At 45.9% G+C, this 25,355-nt stretch overlaps 1 protein-coding gene across 1 annotated transcript in view; it reads left to right on the forward strand.

The window, feature by feature from the left end:
- mkrn2 (makorin, ring finger protein, 2) overlaps positions 1–25,041 on the forward strand; it is a 33,649-nt gene extending 8,608 nt beyond the window's left edge. The window contains exons 6-8 of the mRNA XM_046338133.1: positions 1,565–1,675; positions 23,812–23,956; positions 24,043–25,041. Coding sequence (XP_046194089.1) covers positions 1,565–1,675; positions 23,812–23,956; positions 24,043–24,198 — 412 coding nt within the window. The 3' untranslated portion in view covers positions 24,199–25,041. The remainder of the gene's footprint in view (positions 1–1,564; positions 1,676–23,811; positions 23,957–24,042) is intronic.
- Positions 25,042–25,355: the final 314 nt, after the last annotated feature.

Raw genomic sequence — 25,355 nt, forward strand, 5'->3', positions numbered from 1 at the left:
ATAGCTACAACTCTCACCAAGCAGTTTGAAAACAAGGTATGAGTTGATAGCTACTACTCTCACCAAGCAGTTTGAAAACAAGTATGAGTTGATAGCTACTACTCTCACCAAGCAGTTTGAAAACAAGCTTCATCAAGGGAGTTCATAACTGTTAGAGGAATTTAATTCCTATATGTTCATTAACCAATTCAATTGTAACAAAGCAAAACACTTTGTCCGTTTCTAAGAATTTGTAAGGTTCTTATTTGCATAAAATATTTACATTTTACATTTCATTACATTTAAGTCATTTAGCAGACGCTCTTATCCAGAGCGACTTACAAATTGGAATAGACAAAGATCAGTCTCAAAATTAATCAGTAGCGTTTATTCCCGAGAGCTCTGGTCATAATACCATGTACATTGGTTTATACCTCACATTTTGTCATAAATGTCCCTCCTCTCAGATACAACGGCAATATAGTTCAAACCTTCTCACATTGTCTGCCACCTGTTAAACAATCTACTACAAGCCCAAGGTCTCTCCTCTCCCTGGGTAGAGACAGAATGTCCTGGAAGGAACACAGTATTCCAGCCGGTCTGAACATATCCAGGTGTTAGAATGGCTCTCCCTGGGTAGAGACAGAATGTCCTGTAAGGAACACAGTATTCCAGCCAGTCTGAACATATCCAGGTGTTAGAATGGCTCTCCCTGGGTAGAGACAGAATGTCCTGTAAGGAACACAGTATTCCAGCCAGTCTGAACATATCCAGGTGTTAGAATGGCTCTCCCTGGGTAGAGACAGAATGTCCTGTAAGGAACACAGTATTCCAGCCGGTCTGACGATAGCTCCATTCGTTTCTAACAAGGAACAGAAAGTCCTTGTTCTAATTCTTGACTAAAACTACACACCTTATATTCAGTATTATGATTTAAAATAAGATTCATACATTCATACAGTAACAGAGTAGTATTCTGTTTAGTTATAATTCTAAGCTAAATGTATACATCATTTAGTCATTATTCATAAACATCCCATAAATAACTGATATACTATACACACCAAGCAGTATGAAAACACGATCATCAATAATATACTATACTGTGCCAAGCAATTTGAAAACAAGATCATCAAGTAAAGTACATCGTCTACGTTTCTGGATCTAGGATGTCATAATGTGAATGCACCAATTTGTAAGTCGCTCTGGATAAGAGCGTCTGCTAAATGACTTAAATGTAAATGTTAAATGTAGACCCAAATTCATATACGGTACTGAGTAGTTCTGATTTAGGATCAAGTCCATGTAATATTATGATCTTAGATCAGCACTCCTACTCTTGAGATGTTTTAAATGAATATGTGCCCTGATCTTGTTTCATCTGTTACCATGGCTATCAGGGAGCTTCTATAAGCACATGTGTAGCCTCCACTGTTATTACTGTGTTTAGAAACTCAGATAATCAGGTGATACTGACAACTTGAGGGAGTTGCAGCTAGTTGAGCAACATGATGCCACTGTGATGTGAAGCAGAATGACTGGCCATAATATACAGTGATGCGGCTAACCGTGTGCCTCTCTCCAGGTCATGTCCAGAGTGCAGAGTGGTATCTGAGTTTGTCATCCCCAGTGTGTACTGGGTGGAGGACCAGGATGAGAAGAACAGACTGATAGAGGACTTCAAGTCTGGAGTCAGGTATGTATATACACAGTACCAGTTAAATGTTTGGACACACCTACTCATTCCAGGGTTTTATTTGTACTATATTGTTAAACACATGGCATCATTTAGTAACCAAAAAAAGTGTTAAACAAATCAAAATATTCATGCTTTTATGACAGCATTGCCTCAACCAGCTTCATGAGGTAGTCACCTGGAATGCATTTCAATTAACAGGTGTGTCTTAATTTGTAGAATTTCTTCCCTTAATGCGTTTCGGCCAATCAGTTGTGTTGTGACAAGGTAGGGGTGGTTTACAGAAGATAGCCCTATCTGGTAAAAGACCAAGTCCATATTATGGCAAGAACAGCTCAAATAAGCAAAGAGAAACGACAGTCCGTCAATACGGAACATTTCAAGCAACTCGCTGAGAGAATGCTATGCTGTCATCAAGGGTGCCTCTACTTTGAAGAATCTCAAATATTTGTTTTACACTTTTTTGGTTATTACATGATCCATATGTGTTTTGATGTCTTCACTATTATTCTACAATGTAGAAAATATAAATAAACCTTTGAATGAGTAGGTGTTCAAAAACATTTGACTGGTGCTGTGTATGTATGTATATTCACAACATGCAACAATTTCAAAGACTTTACTGAGTTACAGTTCATATAAGGAAATCGGTCAATTGTAATGAATTCATTATGCCCTAATCTAAGTATTTCACATGACTGGGAATATAGATATGCATCTGTTGGTCAGATACCTTACATCAACAAAAAAGGTAGGGGCATGTATCAGAAAACCAGTCAGTATCTGGTGGGACCATTTGCCTCATGCAGTGCGACATCTTCTCATAGTTGATCAGGCTGTTGACTGTGGAATGTTGTCCCACTCCTCTTCAATGGCTGTGCGAAGATTCTGGCTATTGGTGGAAACTGGAATACGCTGTCATACACGTCAATCCATCCTCAATGGGTGACATCTCTGGTGAGGATGCAGGCCGTGGAAGAATTTATCTTCCAGGAATTGTGTACAGATCCTTGCGACATGGATTGTACATTATTATGCTGAAACATGAGGTGATGGAGGCGAGACAATCGGCCTCAGAATCTCCTCACGGTATCTCTGTGCATTCAAATTGCCATTGATAAAATGCCATTTTGTTCGTTGTCCATAGCTTATTCCTGCCCATACCATAACCCCCCCACCATGGGGCACTCTGTTCACATCAGTAAACCGCAAGTCCACATGACGCCATCTGCCCGGTACAGACAAACCGGGATTCATTTGTAAAGAACACACTTCTCCACCATCAAAGGTGAGCTTTTGCCCACTGGAACGGGTTACTACGCCGAACTGCAGTCAGGTCAAGACCCTGGTGAGGACAACGAGCACTCAGATGAGCTTCCTTGAGACGGTTTCTAACAGTTTCATCAGCTGTCTGGGTGACTCTCCTCAAACCATCCCGCATGTGAAGAAGCGAGGCGTACTGACAAATTCTCTAAAACAACGTTGGAGGTAGCTTATGGTAGAGAAATTAACATTCAATGCTCTGTTGGACATTCCTGCAGTCAGCATGCCAATTGCACACTCCCTCAAAACATCTGTGGCATTGTTGTGACAAAACGGCACATTTTAGCGGCCTTTTGTTGTCCCCAGCACAAGGTGCACCTGAATCAGCTTCTTGATATGCTACACCTGTCAGGTAGATGGATTATATTTGTGCACATTAGAGAAAAATGTCTTGTGCGTATGGAACATTTGATAATTTATTTAACCAGGTAGGCCAGTTGAGAACAAGTTCTCATTTGCAACTGCGACCTGGCCAAGATTAAGCAAAGCAGTGCGACAAAAACAACAGAGTTACACCTGAATTGCTTGCTGTTTGGCGTTTTAGGCTTGGTTTCTGTACAGCACTTTGATATATCAGCTGATGTAAGAAGGGCTATATAAAAACATTTGATTTGAATAAACATTCAGTCAATAATACAGTAGAAAAAAGAAGTGTCTATATACAGTGAGTGCAAATGAGGTAAGATAAGGGTGTTAAGGCAATAAATAGGCCATGGTGGCGAAGTAATTACAATATAGCAATTAAACCCTGGAATGGTGAATGTGCAAGTAGAGATACTAGGGTGCAAAGGAGCAAGATAATAAATACAATATGGGGATGAGGTAGTTGGATGGGCTGTTTACAGATGGGCTATGTACAGGTGCAGTGATCTGTGAGCTGCTCTGACAGCTGATGCTTAAAGCTAGTGAGGGAGATATGAGTCTCCAGCTTCAGTGATTTTTGCAGTTCGTTCCAGCCATTGGCAGCAGAGAACTGGAATGAGAGGCGGCCAAAGGAGGAATTGGCTTTGGGGGTGACCAGTGAGATATACCTGCTGGAGCGCGTGCTACGAGTGGGTGCGGCTATGGTGACCAGTGAGCTAAGATAAGGTGGGGCTTTACCTTGCAGAGACTTGTAGATGACCTGGAGCCGGTGGGTTTGGCGACGAGTATGAAGGGAGGGCCAGCCAACGAGGGCGTACAGGTCGCAGTGGTAGGTAGTATATGGGGCTTTGGTGACAAAACGGATGGCACTATGATCGACTGCATCCAATTAGTTGAGTAGAGTGTTGGAGGCTGTTTTATAAATTACATCGCCGAAGTCGAGGATCGGTAAGCTGATCAGTTTTACGAGGGTAAGTTTGGCAGCATGAGTGAAGGATGCGAAATAGGAAGCCGATTCTAGATTTAATTTTGGATTGGAGATGCTTAATGTGAGTCTACAGTCTAACCAGACACCTAGGTATTTGTAGTTATCCACGTATTCTAAGTCGTGGCTGTCCAGAGTAGTGATGCTGGACCGGCGGGCAGGTGTAGGCGCTGATCGGTTGAAGAGCATGCATTTAGTTTTACTTGCATTTAAGAGCAGTTGGAGGCCATGGAAGGAGAATTGTATGGCATTGAAGCTCGTCTGGAGGTTAGTTAACACAGTGTCCAAAGAAGGGCCAGAAGTACACAGAATGGTGTCGTCTGCGTAGAGGTGGATCAGAGAATCACCAGCAGCAAGAGCGACATCATTGATGTATACAGAGAAAAGAGTCGGCCTGAGAATTGAACCCTGTGACACCCCCATAGAGACTGCCAGAGGTCCGGTCAAACAGACCCTTCGATTCGACACACTGAACTCTTTCAGAGAAGTCGTTACCAGGTAATTTTACAATTGGCTCATACATCCCCCTCTTCTCCCCTGTAACCAGGCCGTTGCTGCAAATGATCCATACGGAAATGGTTTATCGATCAGTGTGGAAGAACTTGACTGGCCTGCACAGAGCCCTGACCTCAACTCCATCGAACACCTAGGGATGAATTGGAACCCTGACTGCGAGCCTGGCCTTTATCGTCAAACATCAGTGCCCGACCTCACTAATGCTCTTGTGGCTGAATGGAAGCAAGTCCCTGCAGCAATGTTCCAACATCTAGTGGAAAGCCTTCCCAGAAGAGTGGAGGCTGTTATAGCAGCAATGTTCCAACATCTAGTGGAAAGCCTTCCCAGAGGAGTGGAGGCTGTTATAGCAGCAATGTTCCAACATGTATTGGAAAGCCTTCCCAGAGGAGTGGAGGCTGTTATAGCAGCAATGTTCCAACATCTATTGGAAAGCCTTCCCAGAGGAGTGGAGGCTGTTATAGCAGCAATGTTCCAACATCTATTGGAAAGCCTTCCCAGAGGAGTGGAGGCTGTTATAGCAGCAAAGGGGGAAAACAACTCCATATTAATGCCCATGATTTTGGAATGAGATGTTTGATGAGCAGGTGTCCATATACTCTTGGCCATGTAATTGGCCAAGAACTGCAACGCTGCTGGGTTTTTCACACTCAACAATAGTCCACCACCCAAAGGACATCAGCCAACTTGACAATTTTTAAATCTGTTTTACCACATTTCTACCAGCATGTCACATGTGCAACCAGAGGGAAACAACACTAGACCACCTTTACTCCACACACAGAGATGCATACAAAGCTCTCCATTTGGCAAATTTGACCATAATTCTGATTCCTGCTTACAAGCAAAAACCTAAAGCAGGAAGTACCAGTGACTCGCTCAATACAGAAGTGGTCAGATGAAGAGGATGCTACATTACAGGACTGTTTTGCAGCACAGACTGGAATATGTTCCGGGATTCATCCAATGGCATTGAGGAGAATACCACATCAGTCATCGGCTTCATCAAGTGCATCAATGACGTCGTCCCCAAAGTGACCATACGTACATATCCTAACCAGAAGCTATGGATTACAGGCAACATCTGCATCAAGCTAAAAGCTAGAGCTGCCACTTTCAAGAAGCGGGACACTAATCCGGACGCTAATAAGAGATCATGCTATGCCCTCAGACGAACCATCAAACAGGCAAAGCGTCAATACAGGACTAAGATTGAATCCTGCTCTGACGGTCATCGGATGTGGCAGGACTTGAAAACTATCAGACTACAAAGGGAAACACAGCCGCGAGCTGCCCAGTGACGCAAGCCTACCAGACGAGCTAAATGCCCTTTATGCTCGCTTCTAATCAAGCAACACTAAAGCATGCATGAGAGCACCAGCTAGTTCCGGACGAGTGTGTTATAACACTATTGGTAGCCGATGTGAGCAATATCTTTAAACAGGGCAACATTCACAAATCCGCGGGGAAAGACTGATTACCAGGATGTGTACTCAAAGCATGTGCAGACCAACTGGCAAGTGTCTTCACTGACATTTTCAACCTCTTCCTGACCGAGTCTGTAATACCTATGTGTTTCAAGCAGACCACTATAGTTCCTGTGCCCAAGGAAGCAAAGGTAACCTGCCTAAATAATTACCACCCCGTAGCATTCACATCGGTAGCGATGAAGTGGTTTGAAATGCTGGTCATGTCTCACATCAAACCCTGATACCCTACACCCACTCCAATTCGCATACCGTCCCAACAGATCCAATCGAACTCCACACTGCCCTTTCCCACCTGGATAAAAGCAACCCCTATGTGAGGATGCTGTTCATTGACTACAGCTCAGCGTTCAACACCATAGTGCCCACAAAGCTCATCACTAAGCTAAGGACCCTGGGACTAAACACCTCTCTCTAGAACTGGATCCTGGACTATCCTGACTGGCTGCCCCCAAGTGGTAAGGGTAGGCAACAACACAACACGCCTGCCACGCTCATCCTCAACACTGGGGCCCCTCAGGACTCCAACACCATCAAGTTTGCTGACGACAACAGTGGTACAACAAGTGGTAGGCCTGTTCACCGACAACAATGAAACAGCCTATAGGGAGGTGGTCAGAGAACTGGCAGCATGGTGCCAGGACAACAACCTCCCTCAACCTGACCAAGACAAAGGATCTGATCGTGGACTACAGGAAAAGGTGGACCGAACAGGCCCAATAACATCAACGGGGCTATAGTGGAGCGGGTCGAGAGTTAAGTTCCTTGGTGTCCACATCTCCAATGATCTATCATGGTCCAAACACCAAGACCGTCTTAAAGAGGGCACGACAAAACCTATTCCCACTCAGGTCCCCATATCCTCAAAAGTTCTACAGCTGCACCATCGAGAGCATCCTGACCAGTTGCATCACCGCCTGGTATGGCAACTGCTCGGCATCTTACGGTAAGGCACTACAGAGGGTAGTGCGTACGGCCCAGTACATCACTGGGGCCAAGCTTCTGCTCACTCTGCTGTTTCCTGAAGTCCACAATCATCTCTTTTTTTTTTGACGTTGAGTGTGAGGTTATTTTCCTGACACCACACTCCGAGGGCCCTCACCTCCTCCCTGTAGGCCGTCTCGTCGTTATTGGTAATCAAGCCTACCACTGTAGTGTCGTCCGCAAACTTGATGATTGAGTTGGAGGCGTGCATGGCCACACAGTCGTGGGTGAACAGGGAGTACAGGAGAGGGCTCAGAACGCACCCTTGTGGGGCACCAGTGTTGAGGATCAGCGGGGTGGAGATGTTGTTACCTACCCTCACCACCTGGGGGTGGCCCGTCAGGCAGTCCAGTACCCAGTTGCACAGGGCGGGGTCGAGACCCAGGGTCTCGAGCTTGATGACGAGTTTGGAGGGTACTATGGCGTTAAATGCTGAGCTGTAGTCGATGAACAGCATTCTCACATAGGTATTCCTCTTGTCCAGATGAGTTAGCTCAGTGTGCAGTGTGGTTGAGATTGCATCGTCTGTGGACCTATTTGGGCAGTAAGCAAATTGGAGTGGGTCTAGGGTGTCAGGTAGGGTGGAGGTGATATGGTCCTTGACTAGTCTCTCAAAGCACTTCATGATGACGGAAGTGAGTGCTACGGGGCGGTAGACGTTTAGCTCAGTTACCTTAGCTTTCTTGGGAACAGGGACAATGCTCTTGAAGCATGTGGGAACAGCAGACTGGGATAAGGAATTATTGAATATGTCCGTAAACACACCAGCCAGCTGGTCTGCGCATGCGGCTGGGGATGCCGTCTGGGCCTGCAGGCTTGCGAGGGTTAACACGTTTAAATGTTTTACTCACGTCGGCTGCAGTGAAGGAGGGCCCGCAGGTTTTGGTTGCGGGCCGTGTCAGTGGCACTGTATTGTCTGTCCTCAAAGCGGGTAAAAAAATTATATTTAGTCTGTCTGGGAGCAAGACATCCTGGTCCGTAACGGGGCTGGTTTTCTTTTTGTAATCCATTGATTGACTGTAGACCCTGCCACATACCTCTTGTGTCTGAGCCGTTGAATTATTGTCTCTATACTGACGCTTAGCTACTACTTCTACTGCTACTACAGGATGCTACTACTACTACTACAGGATGCTACTATCAAATCAAATGTATTTATATAGCCCTTCGTACATCAGCTGATATCTCAAAGTGCTGTACAGAAACTCAGCCTAAAACCCCAAACAGCTAGCAATGCAGGTGTAGAAGCATGGTGGCTAGGAAAAACTTAGGAAGAAACCTAGAGAGGAACCAGGCCATGTCGGGTGGTCAGTCCTCTTCTGGCTGTGCCGGGTGGAGATTATAACAGAACATGGCCAAATGTTCATAAATGACCAGCATGGTCGAATAATAATAAGGCAGAACAGTTGAAACTGGAGCAGCAGCACGGCCAGGTGGACTGGGGACAGCAAGGAGTCATCATGTCAGGTAGTCCCGAGGCATGGTCCTAGGGCTCAGGTCCTCCTCCTCCGAGAGAGAGAATTAGAGAGAGCACGCTTAAATTCACACAGGACACCGAATAGGACAGGAGAAATACTTCAGATATAACAAACTGACCCTAGCCCCCTGACACATAAACTACTGCAGCATAAATACTGGAGGCTGAGACAGGAGGGATCAGGAGACACTGTGGCCCTATCCGAGGACACCCCCGGACAGGGCCAAACAGGAAGGATATAACCCCACCCACTTTGCCAAAGCACAGCCCCCACACCACTAGAGGGATGTCTTCAACCACCATCCTGAGACAAGGCTGAGTATAGCCCACAAAGATCTCCGCCACGGCACAACCCAAGGGGGGCAACCCAGACAGGATGACCACATCAGTGAATCAACCCACTCAGGTGACTCACCTCCTCCAGGGACGGTATGAGAGAGCCCCAGTAAGCCAGTGACTCAGCCCCTGTAACAGGGTTAGAGGCAGAGAATCCCAGTGGAAAGATGGGAACCGGCCAGGCAGAGACAGCAAGGGCGGTTCGTTGCTCCAGAGCCTTTCCGTTCACCTTCCCACTCCTGGGCCAGACTACACTCAATCATATGACCCACTGAAGAGATGAGTCTTCAGTAAGGACTTAAAGGTTGAGACCGAGTTTGCGTCTCTGACATGGGTAGGCAGACCGTTCCATAAAAATGGAGCTCTATAGGAGAAAGCCCTACCTCCAACTGTTTGCTTAGAAATTCTAGGGACAATTAGGAGGCCTGCGTCTTGTGACCGTAGCGTACGTGTAGGTATGTACGGCAGGACCAAATCAGAGAGATAGGTAGGAGCAAGCCCATGTAATGCTTTGTAGGTTAGCAGTAAAACCTTGAAATCAGCCCTTGCTTTGACAGGAAGCCAGTGTAGGGAGGCTAGCACTGCAGTAATATGATCAAATTTTTGGGTTCTAGTCAGGATTCTAGCAGCCGTATTTAGCACTAACTGAAGTTTATTTAGTGCTTTATCCGGGTAGCCAGAAAGTAGAGCATTGCAGTAGTCTAACCTAGAAGTGACAAAAGCATGGATACATTTTTCTGCATAATTTTTGGACAGAAATTTTCTGATTTTTGCAATGTTACGTAGATGGAAAAAAACGTTCCTTGAAACGGTCTTGATATGTTCTTCAAAAGAGAGATCAGGGTCCAGAGTAACGCTTAGATCCTTCAGTTTTTTTTGAGACGACTGTACAACCATTAAGATTAATTGTCAGATTCAACAGAAGATCTCTTTGTTTCTTGGGACCTAGAACAAGCATCTCTGTTTTGTCCGAGTTTAAAAGTAGAAAGTTTGCAGCCATCCATGTCCTAACGTCTGAAAGACGTGCTTCTAGCGAGGGCAATTTTGGGGCTTCACCATGTTTCATTGAAATGTACAGCTGTGTGTCATCCGCATAGCAGTGAAAGTTCACATTATGTTTTCGAATGTCATCCCCAAGAGGTAAAATATATAGTGAAAACAATAGTGGTCCTAAAACGGAACCTTGAGGAACACCGAAATGTACAGTTGATTTGTCAGAGGACAAACCATTCACAGAGACAAATTGATATCTCTCCGACAGATAAGATCTAAACCAGGCCAGAACTTGTCCGTGTAGACCAATTTGGGTTTCCAATCTCCAAAAGAATGTGGTGATCGATGGTATCAAAAGCAGCACTAAGGTCTAGGAGCACGAGGACAGATGCAGAGCCTCGGTCTGATGCCATTGAAAGGTCATTTTCCACCTTCACAAGTGCAGTCTCAGTGCTATGATGGGGTCTAAAACCAGACTGAAGAATTTCGTATACATTGTTTGTCTTCAGGAAGGCAGTGAGTTGCTGCGCAACAGCCTTTTCTAAAAATTTTGAGAGGAATGGAAGATTCGATATAGGCCGATAGTTTTTTATATTTTCTGGGTCAAGGTTTGGCTTTTTCAAGAGAGGCTTTATTACTGCCACTTTTAGTGAGTTTGGTACACATCCGGTGGATAGAGAGCTGTTTATTATGTTCAACATAGGAGGGTCAAGCACAGGAAGCAGGTCTTTCTGTAGTTTAGTTGGAATAGGGTCCAGTATGCAGCTTGAAGAGGCCTCAGTTTAGAGGCCATGATTATTTTCAACATTGTGTCAAGAGATATAGTACTAAAACATTTACATTTAAGTCATTTAGCAGACGCTCTTATCCAGAGCGACTTACAAATTGGTGCATTCACCTTATGACATCCAGTGGAACAGTCACTTTACAATAGTGCATCTAAATCTTAAAGGGGGGGGGTGAGAAGGATTACTTATCCTATCCTAGGTATTCCTTAAAGAGGTGGGGTTTCAGGTGTCTCCGGAAGGTGGTGATTGACTCTGCTGTCCTGGCGTCGTGAGGGAGTTTGTTCCACCATTGGGGGGCCAGAGCAGCGAACAGTTTTGACTGGGCTGAGCGGGAACTGTACTTCCTCAGTGGTAGGGAGGCGAGCAGGCCAGAGGTGGATGAACGCAGTGCCCTTGTTTGGGTGTAGGGCCTGATCAGAGCCTGGAGGTACTGAGGTGCCGTTCCCCTCACAGCTCCGTAGGCAAGCACCATGGTCTTGTAGCGGATGCGAGCTTCAACTGGAAGCTAGTGGAGAGAGCGGAGGAGCGGGGTGACGTGAGAGAACTTGGGAAGGTTGAACACCAGACGGGCTGCGGCGTTCTGGATGAGTTGTAGGGGTTTAATGGCACAGGCAGGGAGCCCAGCCAACAGCGAGTTGCAGTAATCCAGACGGGAGATTACAAGTGCCTGGATTAGGACCTGCGCCGCTTCCTGTGTGAGGCAGGGTCGTACTCTGCGGATGTTGTAGAGCATGAACCTACAGGAACGGGCCACCGCCTTGATGTTAGTTGAGAACGACAGGGTGTTGTCCAGGATCACGCCAAGGTTCTTAGCGCTCTGGGAGGAGGACACAATGGAGTTGTCAACCGTGATGGCGAGATCATGGAACGGGCAGTCATTCCCCGGGAGGAAGAGCAGCTCCGTCTTGCCGAGGTTCAGCTTGAGGTGGTGATCCGTCATCCACACTGATATGTCTGCCAGACATGCAGAGATGCGATTCGCCACCTGGTCATCGGAAGGGGGAAAGGAGAAGATTAATTGTGTGTCGTCTGCATAGCAATGGTAGGAGAGACCAAGTGAGGTTATGACAGAGCCAAGTGACTTGGTGTATAGCGAGAATAGGAGAGGGCCTAGAACAGAGCCCTGGGGGACACCAGTGGTGAGAGCGCGTGGTGAGGAGACAGATTCTCGCCACGCCACCTCGTAGGAGCGACCTGTCAGGTAGGACGCAATCCAAGCGCGGGCCGCGCCGGAGATGCCCAACTCGGAGAGGGTGGAGAGGAGGATCTGACGGTTCACAGTATCGAAGGCAGCCGATAGGTCTAGAAGGATGAGAGCAGAGGAGAGAGAGTTAGCTTTAGCAGTGCGGAGCGCCTCCGTGATACAGAGGAGAGCAGTCTCAGTTGAATGACTAGTCTTGAAACCTGACTGATTTGGATCAAGAAGGTCATTCAGAGAGAGATAGCGGGAGAGCTGGCCAAGGACGGCACGTTCAAGAGTTTTGGAGAGAAAAGAAAGAAGGGATACTGGTCTGTAGTTGTTGACATCGGAGGGATCGAGTGTAGGTTTTTTCAGAAGGGGTGCAACTCTCACTCTCTTGAAGACGGAAGGGACGTAGCCAGAGGTCAGGGATGAGTTGATGAGCGAGGTGAGGTAAGGGAGAAGGTCTCCGGAAATGGTCTGGAGAAGAGAGGAGGGGATAGGGTCAAGCGGGCAGGTTGTTGGGCGGCCGGCCGTCACAAGACGCGAGATTTCATCTGGAGAGAGAGGGGAGAAAGAGGTCAGAGCACAGGGTAGGGCAGTGTGAGCAGAACCAGCAGTGTCGTTTGACTTAGCAAACGAGGATCGGATGTCGTCGACCTTCTTTTCAAAATGGTTGACGAAGTCATCTGCAGAGAGGGAGGAGGGGGGAGGGGGAGGAGGATTCAGGAGGGAGGAGAAGGTGGCAAAGAGCTTCCTAGGGTTAGAGGCAGATGCTTGGAATTTAGAGTGGTAGAAAGTGGCTTTAGCAGCAGAGACAGAGGAGGAAAATGTAGAGAGGAGGGAGTTAAAGGATGCCAGGTCCGCAGGGAGGCGAGTTTTCCTCCATTTCCGCTCGGCTGCCCGGAGCCCTGTTCTGTGAGCTCGCAATGAGTCGTCGAGCCACGGAGCGGGAGGGGAGGACCGAGCCGGCCTGGAGGATAGGGGACATAGAGAGTCAAAGGATGCAGAGAGGGAGGAGAGGAGGGTTGAGGAGGCAGAATCAGGAGATAGGTTGGAGAAGGTTTGAGCAGAGGGAAGAGATGATAGGATGGAAGAGGAGAGAGTAGCGGGGGAGAGAGAGCGAAGGTTGGGACGGCGCGATACCATCCGAGTAGGGGCAGTGTGGGAAGTGTTGGATGAGAGCGAGAGGGAAAAGGATACAAGGTAGTGGTCGGAGACTTGGAGGGGAGTTGCAATGAGGTTAGTGGAAGAACAGCATCTAGTAAAGATGAGGTCGAGCGTATTGCCTGCCTTGTGAGTAGGGGGGGGGTGAGAGGGTGAGGTCAAAAGAGGAGAGGAGTGGAAAGAAGGAGGCAGAGAGGAATGAGTCAAAGGTAGACGTGGGGTGGTTAAAGTCGCCCAGAACTGTGAGAGGTGAGCCGTCCTCAGGAAAGGAGCTTATCAAGGCATCAAGCTCATTGATGAACTCTCCGAGGGAACCTGGAGGGCGATAAATGATAAGGATGTTAAGCTTGAAAGGGCTGGTAACTGTGACAGCATGGAATTCAAAGGAGGCGATAGACAGATGGGTAAGGGGAGAAAGAGAGAATGACCACATGGGAGAGATGAGGATCCCGGTGCCACCACCCCGCTGACCAGAAGCTCTCGGGGTGTGCGAGAACACGTGGGCGGACGAAGAGAGAGCACTTGAGCGTCTCTCTTGAGTTGTGCAGACTCAGGACAACTGAGGTTTGAAGGAATACGCAGATTTAAAGAGAAGTCCGTCATTTGCTTTCTAATAATCATGATCTTTTCCTCAAAGAAGTTCATGAATTTATCACTGCTAAAGTGAAAGCCATCCTCTCTTGGGGAATACTGCTTTTTAGTTAGCTTTGCGACAGTATCAAAAAGGAATTTCGGATTGTTCTTATTTTCCTCAATTAAGTTAGAAAAATAGGATGATCGAGCAGCAGTAAGGGCTCTTCGGTTCTGTCTTTCCAAGCTAGTCGGAAGACTTCCAGTTTGGTGTGGCGCCATTTCCGTTCCAATTTTCTGGAAGCTTGCTTCAGAGCTCGGGTATTTTCTGTGTACCAGGGATCTAGTTTCTTATGAGAAATGTTTTTAGTTTTTAGGGGTGCAACTGCATCTAGGGTATTGCGCAAGGTTAAATTGAGTTCCTCAGGACATCAAGGAATCTTTATGTTGTCTGTGAATTTATAGCACGACTTTTGATGTTCCTTGGTTGGGGTCTGAGCAGATTATTTGTTGCAATTGCAAACGTAATAAAATGGTGGTCCGATAGTCCAGGATTATGAGGAAAAACATTAAGATCCACAACATTTATTCCATGGGACAAAACTAGGTCCAGAGTATGACTGTGACAGTGAGTGGGTCCAGAGACATGTTGGACAAAACCCACTGAGTCGATGATTGCTCCGAAAGCCTTTTGGAGTGGGTCTGTGGACTTTTCCATGTGAATATTAAAGTCACCAAAGATTAGAATATTATCTGCTATGACTACAAGGTCCGATAGGAATTCAGGGTACTCAATGAGGAACGCTGTATATGGCCCAGGAGGCCTGTAAACAGTAGCTATAAAAAGTGATTGAGTAGGCTGCATAGATTTCATGACTAGAAGCTCAAATTGTAAATTGTAATTGTAAATTGAAATTTGCTATCGTAAATCAAATCAAATCAAATTTATTTATATAGCCCTTCGTACATCAGCTGATATCTCAAAGTGCTGTACAGAAACCCAGCCTAAAACCCCAAACAGCAAACAATGCAGGTGTAAAAGCACGGTGGCTAGGAAAAACTCCCTAGAAAGGCCAAAACCTAGGAAGAAACCTAGAGAGGAACCGGGCTATGTGGGGTGGCCAGTCCTCTTCTGGCTGTGCCGGGTAGAGATTATAACAGAACATGACCAAGATGTTCAAATGTTCATAAATGACCAGCATGGTCAAATAATAATAAGGCAGAACAGTTGAAACTGGAGCAGCAGCACAGTCAGGTGGACTGGGGACAGCAAGGAGCCATCATGTCAGGTAGTCCTGGGGCACGGTCCTAGGGCTCAGGTCCTCCGAGAGAGAGAAAGAAAGAGAGAATTAGAGAGAGCATATGTGGGGTGGCCAGTCCTCTTCTGGCTGTGCCGGGTGGAGATTATAACAGAACGTGGCCAAGATGTTCAAATGTTCATAAATGACCAGCATGGTTGAATAATAGTAAGGCAGAACAGTTGAAACTGGAGCAGGAGCATGGCCAGGTGGACTGGGGACAGCAAGGAGTCCTGCTAAATGTTAGCAACACCTCCGCCTTTGCGGGATGCACGGGGGATATGGTCACTAGTGTAGCCAGGAGGTGAGGCCTCATTTAACACAGTAAATTCATCAGGCTTAAGCCATGTTTCAGTCAGGCCAATCACATCAACATTATGATCAGTGATTAGTTCATTGACTATAATTGCCTTAGAAGTAAGGGATCTAACATTAAGTAGCCCTATTTTGAGATGTGAGGTATCATGATCTCTTTCAATAATGACAGGAATGGAGGAGTTTTCAACCAGCGATTGAGTTGTGAGACTCTGCTGTAGAGCTCATCACTCCCCTTAACTGGGAGGGGGCCAGAGACAATTACTCGATGCCGACACATCTTTCTAGCTGATTTACACGCTGAAGCTATGTTACACTTAGTGACCTCTGACTGTTTCATCCTAACATCGTTGGTGCCGACATGGATAACAATCTCTCTATACTCTCTACACTCAGTAGTTTTAGCCAGCACCATCTTCAGATTAGCCTTAACGTCGGTAGCCCTGCCCCCTGGTAAACAGTGTATGATCGCTGGATGATTCGTTTTAAGTCTAATACTGCGGGTAATGGAGTCGCCAATGACTAGGGTTTTCAATTTGTCAGAGCTAATGGAGGGAAGCTTCGGCGTCTCAGACCCCGTAACGGGAGGAGTAGAGACAAGCGAAGGCTCAGCCTCTGACTCGCTGCTTAATGGGGAAAACCGGTTGAAAGTTTCTGTCGGCTGAATGAGCGACACCGGTTGTTGAGCTTTCCTACAGCATTTCCTTCCAGAAACCGTGAGAAAGTTGTCCGGCTGTGGGGACTGTGCCAGGGGATTTATACTACTATCTGTACTTACTGGTGGCACAGACGCTGTTTCATCCTTTCCTACACTGAAATTACCCTTGCCTAACGATTGCGTCTGAAGCTGATCTTGTAGCACAGCTATCCTCGCCGTAAGGCGATCGTTCTCCTGTATATTATGAGTACAGCGACTGCAATTAGAAGGCATCATGTTAATGTTACTACTTAGCTTCGGCTGTTGGAGGTGCTGACGAACCATGTCCAGATAAAGCATCATGTTAATGTTACTACTTAGCTTCGGCTGTTGGAGGTGCTGACGAACCACGTCCAGATAAAGCATCATGTTAATGTTACTACTTAGCTTCGGCTGTTGGAGGTCCTGATGAACCACGTCCAGATAAAGCATCATGTTAATGTTACTACTTAGCTTCGGCTGTTGGAGGTGCTGATGAACCATGTCCAGATAAAGCATCATGTTAATGTTACTACTGGTTGGCTGGTGGAGGTCCTGATGAACCACGTCCAGATAAAGCATCATGTTAATGTTACTACTTAATAATATAATATATATGCCATTTAGCAGACGCTTTTATCCAAAGCGACTTACAGTCATGTGTGCATACATTCTACGTATGGGTGGTCCCGGGGATCGAACCCACTACCCTGGCGTAACAAGCGCCATGCTCTACCAACTGAGCTACAAATCAAATCAAATCAAATTTATTTATATAGCCCTTCGTACATCAGCTGATATCTCAAAGTGCTGTACAGAAACCCAGCCTAAAACCCCAAACAGCAAACAATGCAGGTGTAAAAGCACGGTGGCTAGGAAAAACTCCCTAGAAAGGCCAAAACCTAGGAAGAAACCTAGAGAGGAACCGGGCTATGTGGGGTGGCCAGTCCTCTTCTGGCTGTGCCGGGTAGAGATTATAACAGAAAATGACCAAGATGTTCAAATGTTCATAAATGACCAGCATGGTCAAATAATAATAAGGCAGAACAGTTGAAACTGGAGCAGCAGCACAGTCAGGTGGACTGGGGACAGCAAGGAGCCATCATGTCAGGTAGTCCTGGGGCACGGTCCTAGGGCTCAGGTCCTCCGAGAGAGAGAAAGAAAGAGAGAATTAGAGAGAGCATATGTGGGGTGGCCAGTCCTCTTCTGGCTGTGCCGGGTGGAGATTATAACAGAACGTGGCCAAGATGTTCAAATGTTCATAAATGACCAGCATGGTTGAATAATAGTAAGGCAGAACAGTTGAAACTGGAGCAGGAGCATGGCCAGGTGGACTGGGGACAGCAAGGAGTCCTCATGTCAGGTAGTCCTGGGACATGGTCCTAGGGCCCAGGCCAGTTGAAACTGGAGCAGCAGCATGGCCAGGTGGACTGGGGACAGCAAGGAGTCATCATGTCAGGTAGTCCTGGGGCATGGTTCTAGGGCTCAGGTCCTCCGAGAGAGAGAAAGAAGGAGAGAAGGAGAGAATTAGAGAACGCACACTTAGATTTACACAGGACACCGAATAGGACAGGAGAAGTACTCCAGATAAACAAACTGACCCTAGCCCCCGACACATAAACTACTGCAGCATAAATACTGGAGGCTGAGACAGGAGGGGTCAGGAGACACTGTGGCCCCATCCGAGGACACCCCGGACAGGGCCAAACAGGAAGGATATAACCCCACCCACTTTGCCAAAGCACAGCCCCCACACCACTAGAGGGAAATCTACAACCACCAACTTACCATCCTGAGACAAGGCCGAGTATAGCCCACAAAGATCTCCGACACGGTACAACCCAAAGGGGGGAACCCAGATAGGCCGACCACAACAGTGAATCAACCCACCCAGGTGACGCACCCCCCAGGGACGGCACGAGAGAGCCCCAGCAAGCCAGTGACTCAGCCCCCGTAACAGGGTTAGAGGCAGAGAATCCCAGTGGAAAAGGGGAACCGGCCAGGCAGAGACAGCAAGGGCGGTTCGTTGCTCCAGAGCCTTTCCGTTCACCTTCCCACTCCTGGGCCAGACTACACTCAATCATATGACCCACTGAAGAGATGAGTCTTCAGTAAAGACTTAAAGGTTGAGACCGAGTTTGCGTCTCTGACATGGGTAGGCAGACCGTTCCATAAAAATGGAGCTCTATAGGAGAAAGCCCTGCCTCCAGCTGTTTGCTTAGAAATTCTAGGGACAATTAGGAGGCCTGCGTCTTGTGACCGTAGCGTACGTATAGGTATGTACGGCAGGACCAAATCAGAGAGGTAGGTAGGAGCAAGCCCATGTAATGCTTTGTAGGTTAGCAGTAAAACCTTGAAATCAGCCCTTGCTTTGACAGGAAGCCAGTGTAGAGAGGCTAGCACTGGAGTAATATGATCAAATTTTTTGGTTCTAGTCAGGATTCTAGCAGCCGTATTTAGCACTAACTGAAGTTTATTTAGTGCTTTATCCGGGTAGCCGGAAAATAGAGCATTGCAGTAGTCTAACCTAGAAGTGACAAAAGCATGGATTAATTTTTCTGCATCATTTTTGGACAGAAAGTTTCTGATTTTTGCAATGTTACGTAGATGGAAAAAAGCTGTCCTCGAAATGGTCTTGATATGTTCTTCAAAAGAGAGATCAGGGTCCAGAGTAACGCCGAGGTCCTTCACAGTTTTATTTGAGACGACTGTACAACCATTAAGATTAATTGTCAGATTCAACAGAAGATCTCTTTGTTTCTTGGGACCTAGAACAAGCATCTCTGTTTTGTCCGAGTTTAATAGTAGAAAGTTTGCAGCCATCCACTTCCTTATGTCTGAAACACATGCTTCTAGCGAGGGCAATTTTGGTGCTTCACCGTGTTTCATTGAAATGTACAGCTGTGTGTCATCCGCATAGCAGTGAAAGTTTACATTATGTTTTCGAATAACATCCCCAAGAGGTAAAATATATAGTGAAAACAATAGTGGTCCTAAAACAGAACCTTGAGGAACACCGAAATGTACAGTTGATTTGTCAGAGGACAAACCATTCACAGAGACAAACTGATATCTTTCCGACAGATAAGACCTAAACCAGGCCAGAACATGTCCGTGTAGACCAATTTGGGTTTCCAATCTCTCCAAAAGAATGTGGTGATCGATGGTATCAAAAGCAGCACTAAGGTCTAGGAGCACGAGGACAGATGCAGAGCCTCGGTCCGATGCCATCAAAATGTCATTTACCACCTTCACAAGTGCCGTCTCAGTGCTATGATGGGGTCTAAAACCAGACTGAAGCATTTCGTATACATTGTTTGTCTTCAGGAAGGCAGTGAGTTGCTGCGCAACAGCCTTCTCTAAAATCTTTGAGAGGAATGGAAGATTTGATATAGGCCGATAGTTTTTTATATTTTCTGGGTCAAGGTTTGGCTTTTTCAAGAGAGGCTTTATTACTGCCACTTTTAGTGAGTTTGGTACACATCCAGTGGATAGAGAGCCGTTTATTATGTTCAACATAGGAGGGCCAAGCACAGGAAGCAGCTCTTTCAGTAGTTTAGTTGGAATAGGGTCCAGTATACAGCTTGAAGGTTTAGAGGCCATGATTATTTTCATCATTGTGTCAAGAGATATAGTACTAAAACACTTGAGCGTCTCTCTTGATCCTAGGTCCTGGCAGAGTTGTGCAGACTCAGGACAACTGAGGTTTGGAGGAATACGCAGGTTTAAAGAGGAGTCCGTAATTTGCTTTCTAATAATCATAATCTTTTCCTCAAAGAAGTTCATGAATTTATCACTGCTAAAGTGCAAGTCATCCTCTCTTGGGGAATGCTGCTTTTTAGTTAGCTTTGCCACAGTATCAAAAAGGAATTTCGGATTGTTCTTATTTTCCTCAATTAAGTTAGAAAAATAGGACGATCGAGCAGCAGTAAGGGCTCTTCGGTACTGCACGGTACCATCCTTCCAAGCTAGTCGGAAGACTTCCAGTTTGGTGTGGCGCCATTTCCGTTCCAATTTTCTGAAGCTTGCTTCAGAGCTCGGGTATTTTCTGTGTACCATGGAGCTAGTTTCTTATGAGACATTTTTTTAGTTTTTAGGGTGCAACTGCATCTAGGGTATTGCGCAAGGTTAAATTGAGATCCTCAGTTAGGTGGTTAACGGATTTTTGTCCTCTGGCGTCCTTGGGTAGGCAGAGGGAGTCTGGAAGGGCATCAAGGAATCTTTGTGTTGTCTGTGAATTTATAGCACGACTTTTGATGTTCCTTGGTTGGGGTCTGAGCAGATTATTTGTTGCAATTGCAAACGTAATAAAATGGTGGTCTGATAGTCCAGGATTATGAGGAAAAACATTAAGATCCACAACATTTATTCCATGGGACAAAACTAGGTCCAGCGTATGACTGTGAGAGTGAGTGGGTCCAGAGACATGTTGGACAAAACCCACTGAGTCGATGATGGCTCCAAAAGCCTTTTGGAGTGGGTCTGTGGACTTTTCCATGTGAATATTAAAGTCACCAAAGATTAGAATATTATCTGCAATGACTACAAGGTCTGATAGGAATTCAGGGAACTCAGTGAGAAACGCTGTATATGGCCCAGGAGGCCTGTAAACAGTAGCTATAAAAAGTGATTGAGTAGGCTGCATAGATTTCATGACTAGAAGCTCAAAAGACGAAAACGTCATTTTCTTTTTTGTAAATTGAAATTTGCTATCGTAAATGTTAGCAACACCTCCGCCTTTGCGGGATGCACGGGGATATGGTCACTAGTGTAGCCAGGAGGTGAGGCCTCATTTAACACAGTAAATTCATCAGGCTTAAGCCATGTTTCAGTCAGGCCAATCACATCAAGATTATGATCAGTGATTAGTTCATTGACTATAATTGCCTTTGAAGTAAGGGATCTAACATTAAGTAGCCCTATTTTGAGATGTGAGGTATCATGATCTCTTTCAGTAATGACAGGAATGGAGGTGGTCTTTATCCTAGTGAGATTGCTAAGGCGAACACCGCCATGTTTAGTTTTGCCCAACCCAGGTCGAGGCACAGACACGGTCTCAATGGTGATAGCTAAGCTGACTACACTAACTATGCTAGTGGCAGACTCCACTATGCTGGCAGGCTGGCTAATAGCCTGCTGCCTGGCCTGCACCCTATTTCATTGTGGAGCTAGAGGAGTTAGAGCCCTGTCTATGTTGGCAGATAAGATGAGAGCACCCCTCCAGCTAGGATGGAGTCCGTCACTCCTCACAGGTCAGGCTTGGTCCTGTTTGTGGGCGAGTCCCAGAAAGAGGGCCAATTATCTACAAATTCTATCTTTTGGGAGGGGCAGAAAACAGTTTTCAACCAGCGATTGAGTTGTGAGACTCTGCTGTAGAGCTCATCACTCCCCTAACTGGGAGGGGGCCAGAGACAATTACTCGATGCCGACACATCTTTCTAGCTGATATGCACGCAGAAGCTATGTTGCGCTTGGTGATCTCTGACTGTTTCATCCTAACATCGTTGGTGCCGACGTGGATAACAATATCTCTATACTCTCTACACTCGCCAGTTTTAGCTTTAGCCAGCACCATCTTCAGATTAGCCTTAACGTCGGTAGCCCTGCCCCCGGGTAAACAGTGTATGATCGCTGGATGATTCGCTTTAAGTCTAATACTGCGGGTAATGGAAGGACTTAACAGAAGGACTTAACTTCGGCTGTTGGAGGTGCTGACGAACGGTGTCCAGATAAAGCGTCCGGAGTGAAAAAGTTGAGGGAAAAAACAAAAATATAAACGGTTATTAAAAAGTAAAAACCGTAAAGTTGTCAGGTAGCAAAATAGGTTGGCAACAAAACTCACAGCAACACGTAAACATGTCTGCAAGTTGTGTACTACTTCTACTACAGGCTGCTGCTACTACTACAGGCAACTACTACTCTAGGCTGCTACTAGTACAGGCTACTACTACAGGCTGCTAATGCTACTACAGGCTACTACTACTCTAGGCTGCTACTAGTTCAGGCTACTACTACAGGCTGCTAATGCTACTACAGGCTACTACTACTCTAGGCTGCTACTACTACAGGCTGCTATTACAGGCTGCTAATGCTACTACAGGCTACTACTACTCTAGGCTGCTACTAGTACAGGCTACTACTACAGGCTGCTAATGCTACTACAGGCTACTACTATTCTAGGCTGCTACTAGTACAGGCTACTACTACAGGCTGCTGCTACCACAGGCTACTACTACTCTAGGCTGCTACTAGTACAGGCTACTACTACAGGCTGCTACTACCACAGGCTACTACTACTCTAGGCTGCTATTAGTACAGGCTACTACTACAGGCTGCTAATGCTACTACAGGCTACTACTACTACTCTAGGCTGCTACTAGTACAGGCTACTACTACAGGCTGCTAATGCTACTACAGGCTACTACTACTCTAGGCTGCTACTAGTACAGGCTACTACTACTCTAGGCTGCTACTAGTACAGGCTACTACTACTCTAGGCTGCTACTAGTACAGGCTACTACTACAGGCTGCTAATGCTACTACTGGCAACTACTATTCTAGGCTGCTACTAGTACAGGCTACTACTACTACTCTAGGCTGCTACTAGTACAGGCTACTACTACAGGGTGCTGCTACCACAGGCTACTACTACTACTACTCTAGGCTGCTACTAGTACAGGCTACTACTACTCTAGGCTGCTACTAGTTCAGGCTACTACTACTCTAGGCTGCTACTAGTACAGGCTACTACTACTCTAGGCTGCTACTAGTACAGGCTACTACTACTCTTGGCTGCTACAGGCTGCGCATACTACTACTTCTCTAGGCTGCTACTAGTACAGGCTACTACTACAGGATACTACTACTCTAGGATACTAAATACTACAGTCTACTACTACTACAGTCTACTACTACTACAGGATACTACTACTCTAGGACACTTATTACATTCTATTACTACTACAGGATACTACTACTCTAGGATACTACTACATTCTATTACTACTACAGGATACTACTACTACAGGATACTACTACTCTAGGACACTTACTACATTCTATTACTACTACAGGCATCTCCGGGCTGCTACTGCAGGCTACTACTACTCTAGGATACTAACTACTACAGTCTACTGCTACTACTGGCTACTACTGCAGGCTGCTACTGCTACTACTGGCTACTACTGCAGGCTGCTACTGCTACTACTGGCTACTACTGCAGGCTGCTACTACTACTACTGGCTACTACTGCAGGCTGCTACTGCTACTACTGGCTACTACTGCAGGCTGCTACTACTACTACTGGCTACTACTGCAGGCTGCTACTGCTACTACTGGCTACTACTGCAGGCTGCTACTGCTACTACTGGCTACTACTGCAGGCTGCTACTACTACTCTAGGATACTAACTACTACAGTCTACTGCTACTACTGGCTACTACTGCAGGCTGCTACTGCTACTACTGGCTACTACTGCAGGCTGCTACTACTACTCTAGGATACTAACTACTACAGTCTACTGCTACTACTGGCTACTACTTTTGCCTTCAACCTTGCAATGCAATATTTCAACCACAAGAAACTGTGTGTACGCATGGTCTAAAGTTTTATAAATTAGGCCTCATGTCCCTAACCCTGCCAAGTGTCCTAGTTCCAACACCTGTCCTGTTTTCTCTTGCAGTAAGAAGCCGTGTAAATACTTTGACCAGGGCCGGGGAACCTGTCCGTTTGGAGGGAAGTGTTTCTACATGCATGCTTACCCTGATGGAACGCGGGCCGAGCCGGACAAACCCCGCAAGCAGCTGGGCTCTGAGGGGAACGTGAGGGTACGGTGCTACTGCCAATACCTGCTACAATATAATACTTAACTAGCATCATGGTAACAGATCTTCTGTGTGTTGTTGGGTTGTAGTTCCTGAACTCTGTGCGTCTGTGGGACTTCATTGAGGATCGCGAGCAGCGCAGCGTTGCCCAACCGCAAGACGAGGTCAGCGAACTGAGAGAACTCTTCATGCAGATGTCTGGTCCAGGAAGGGAGGAGAGCAGCGGGGTGTCTGCCCAGCCCTGAGCGCTCAACATGGGGCCCAAACTACCCGTTACCCAGTCTAGCACTCTGACCAACGGCTCAAACTGCAAACATACAACACTGGAGAATAACGTGTACTCACTAGTAAGCCTTTCATGTTGATGGTTTGAGGCTTTTTTTAAATTATATTTTTTAATCATGGTACATGTGTGTGTTAAGTAGTAAATCTGTACATAGAGCTGTAATGGTTCTGATATGCTTTAGATGGTCATATAGATCAGCCTTTCAGTCAGGCGACATGATAGTGGTGTTACAGGAAGGTTACGTGAGAAACATCTAATTAATGCACACAAGTCTGTTTGACTCAATTTCATGAAATTTTGGCGTGTTAATTTAGACCGTTACATTTCTGTTGTCCAGGTAGCTAGTTCTTCCTAGAAGAACTGTTTAGTGTTGATGGATTCTCACAGAGGTTTAGCAACTTATCGGTATAAAATAATAATGGTGACCTTATCCCATATCTGTAGTAAGACAATAAAGCAGACATCTACTGTTGAAACTGCCTGGGGTGACGAACCTATAGCAGGGAGTCTGTCTGGTGTCTAGATATTATGCTACAGTGCTTCATGTATATTCTATGGTAAATCATTCATTACTATGTTGGCTTCTAATGTATTTATCCAATAGGAGTCCATTCATTGAATAAATCAAATGTTTGACAGCGCTGTAGTGTTTTATAACCTATGGTTTAATGAATGGAATAACTTTGATAAGGCCTGACATAGAACTTCACAACCATGGTGTGTGTTCTGTTTCAGTTCATTCAGTCTATATATTTGGCTTTGTTTATTCATTGTATTTTAATAAAATAATCTTTCAGGTTTATAATGCTTGTTCAAGTACAATATTTATCCTAGAATGCAAACTAATAGATAACCAGATCATATGAAAATCCTTTAATTTTAAAACAACTTCATAGTCCTTTCATGATTGAAGAGCCTTTGACTGACAGTTACGATAGCAGCTCTTCATCTATATACCCTGTAGGACAGTCCGACGGTTGTCATGGATGTGTGTAGGAAACGGTTACAACACATCAGCTCTGCATGCCCACGCAGACAGCCATGTTGACGCTGACAAAATGATTTGCCATATTAGCGGACATGTTCAGAAAAACCCTCACGTCAGTGAGAGAAATA

This window comes from Oncorhynchus gorbuscha, linkage group LG03, assembly GCF_021184085.1.
Source record: "Oncorhynchus gorbuscha isolate QuinsamMale2020 ecotype Even-year linkage group LG03, OgorEven_v1.0, whole genome shotgun sequence".
In the NCBI taxonomy this organism is placed as follows: Eukaryota; Metazoa; Chordata; class Actinopteri; order Salmoniformes; family Salmonidae; genus Oncorhynchus; species Oncorhynchus gorbuscha.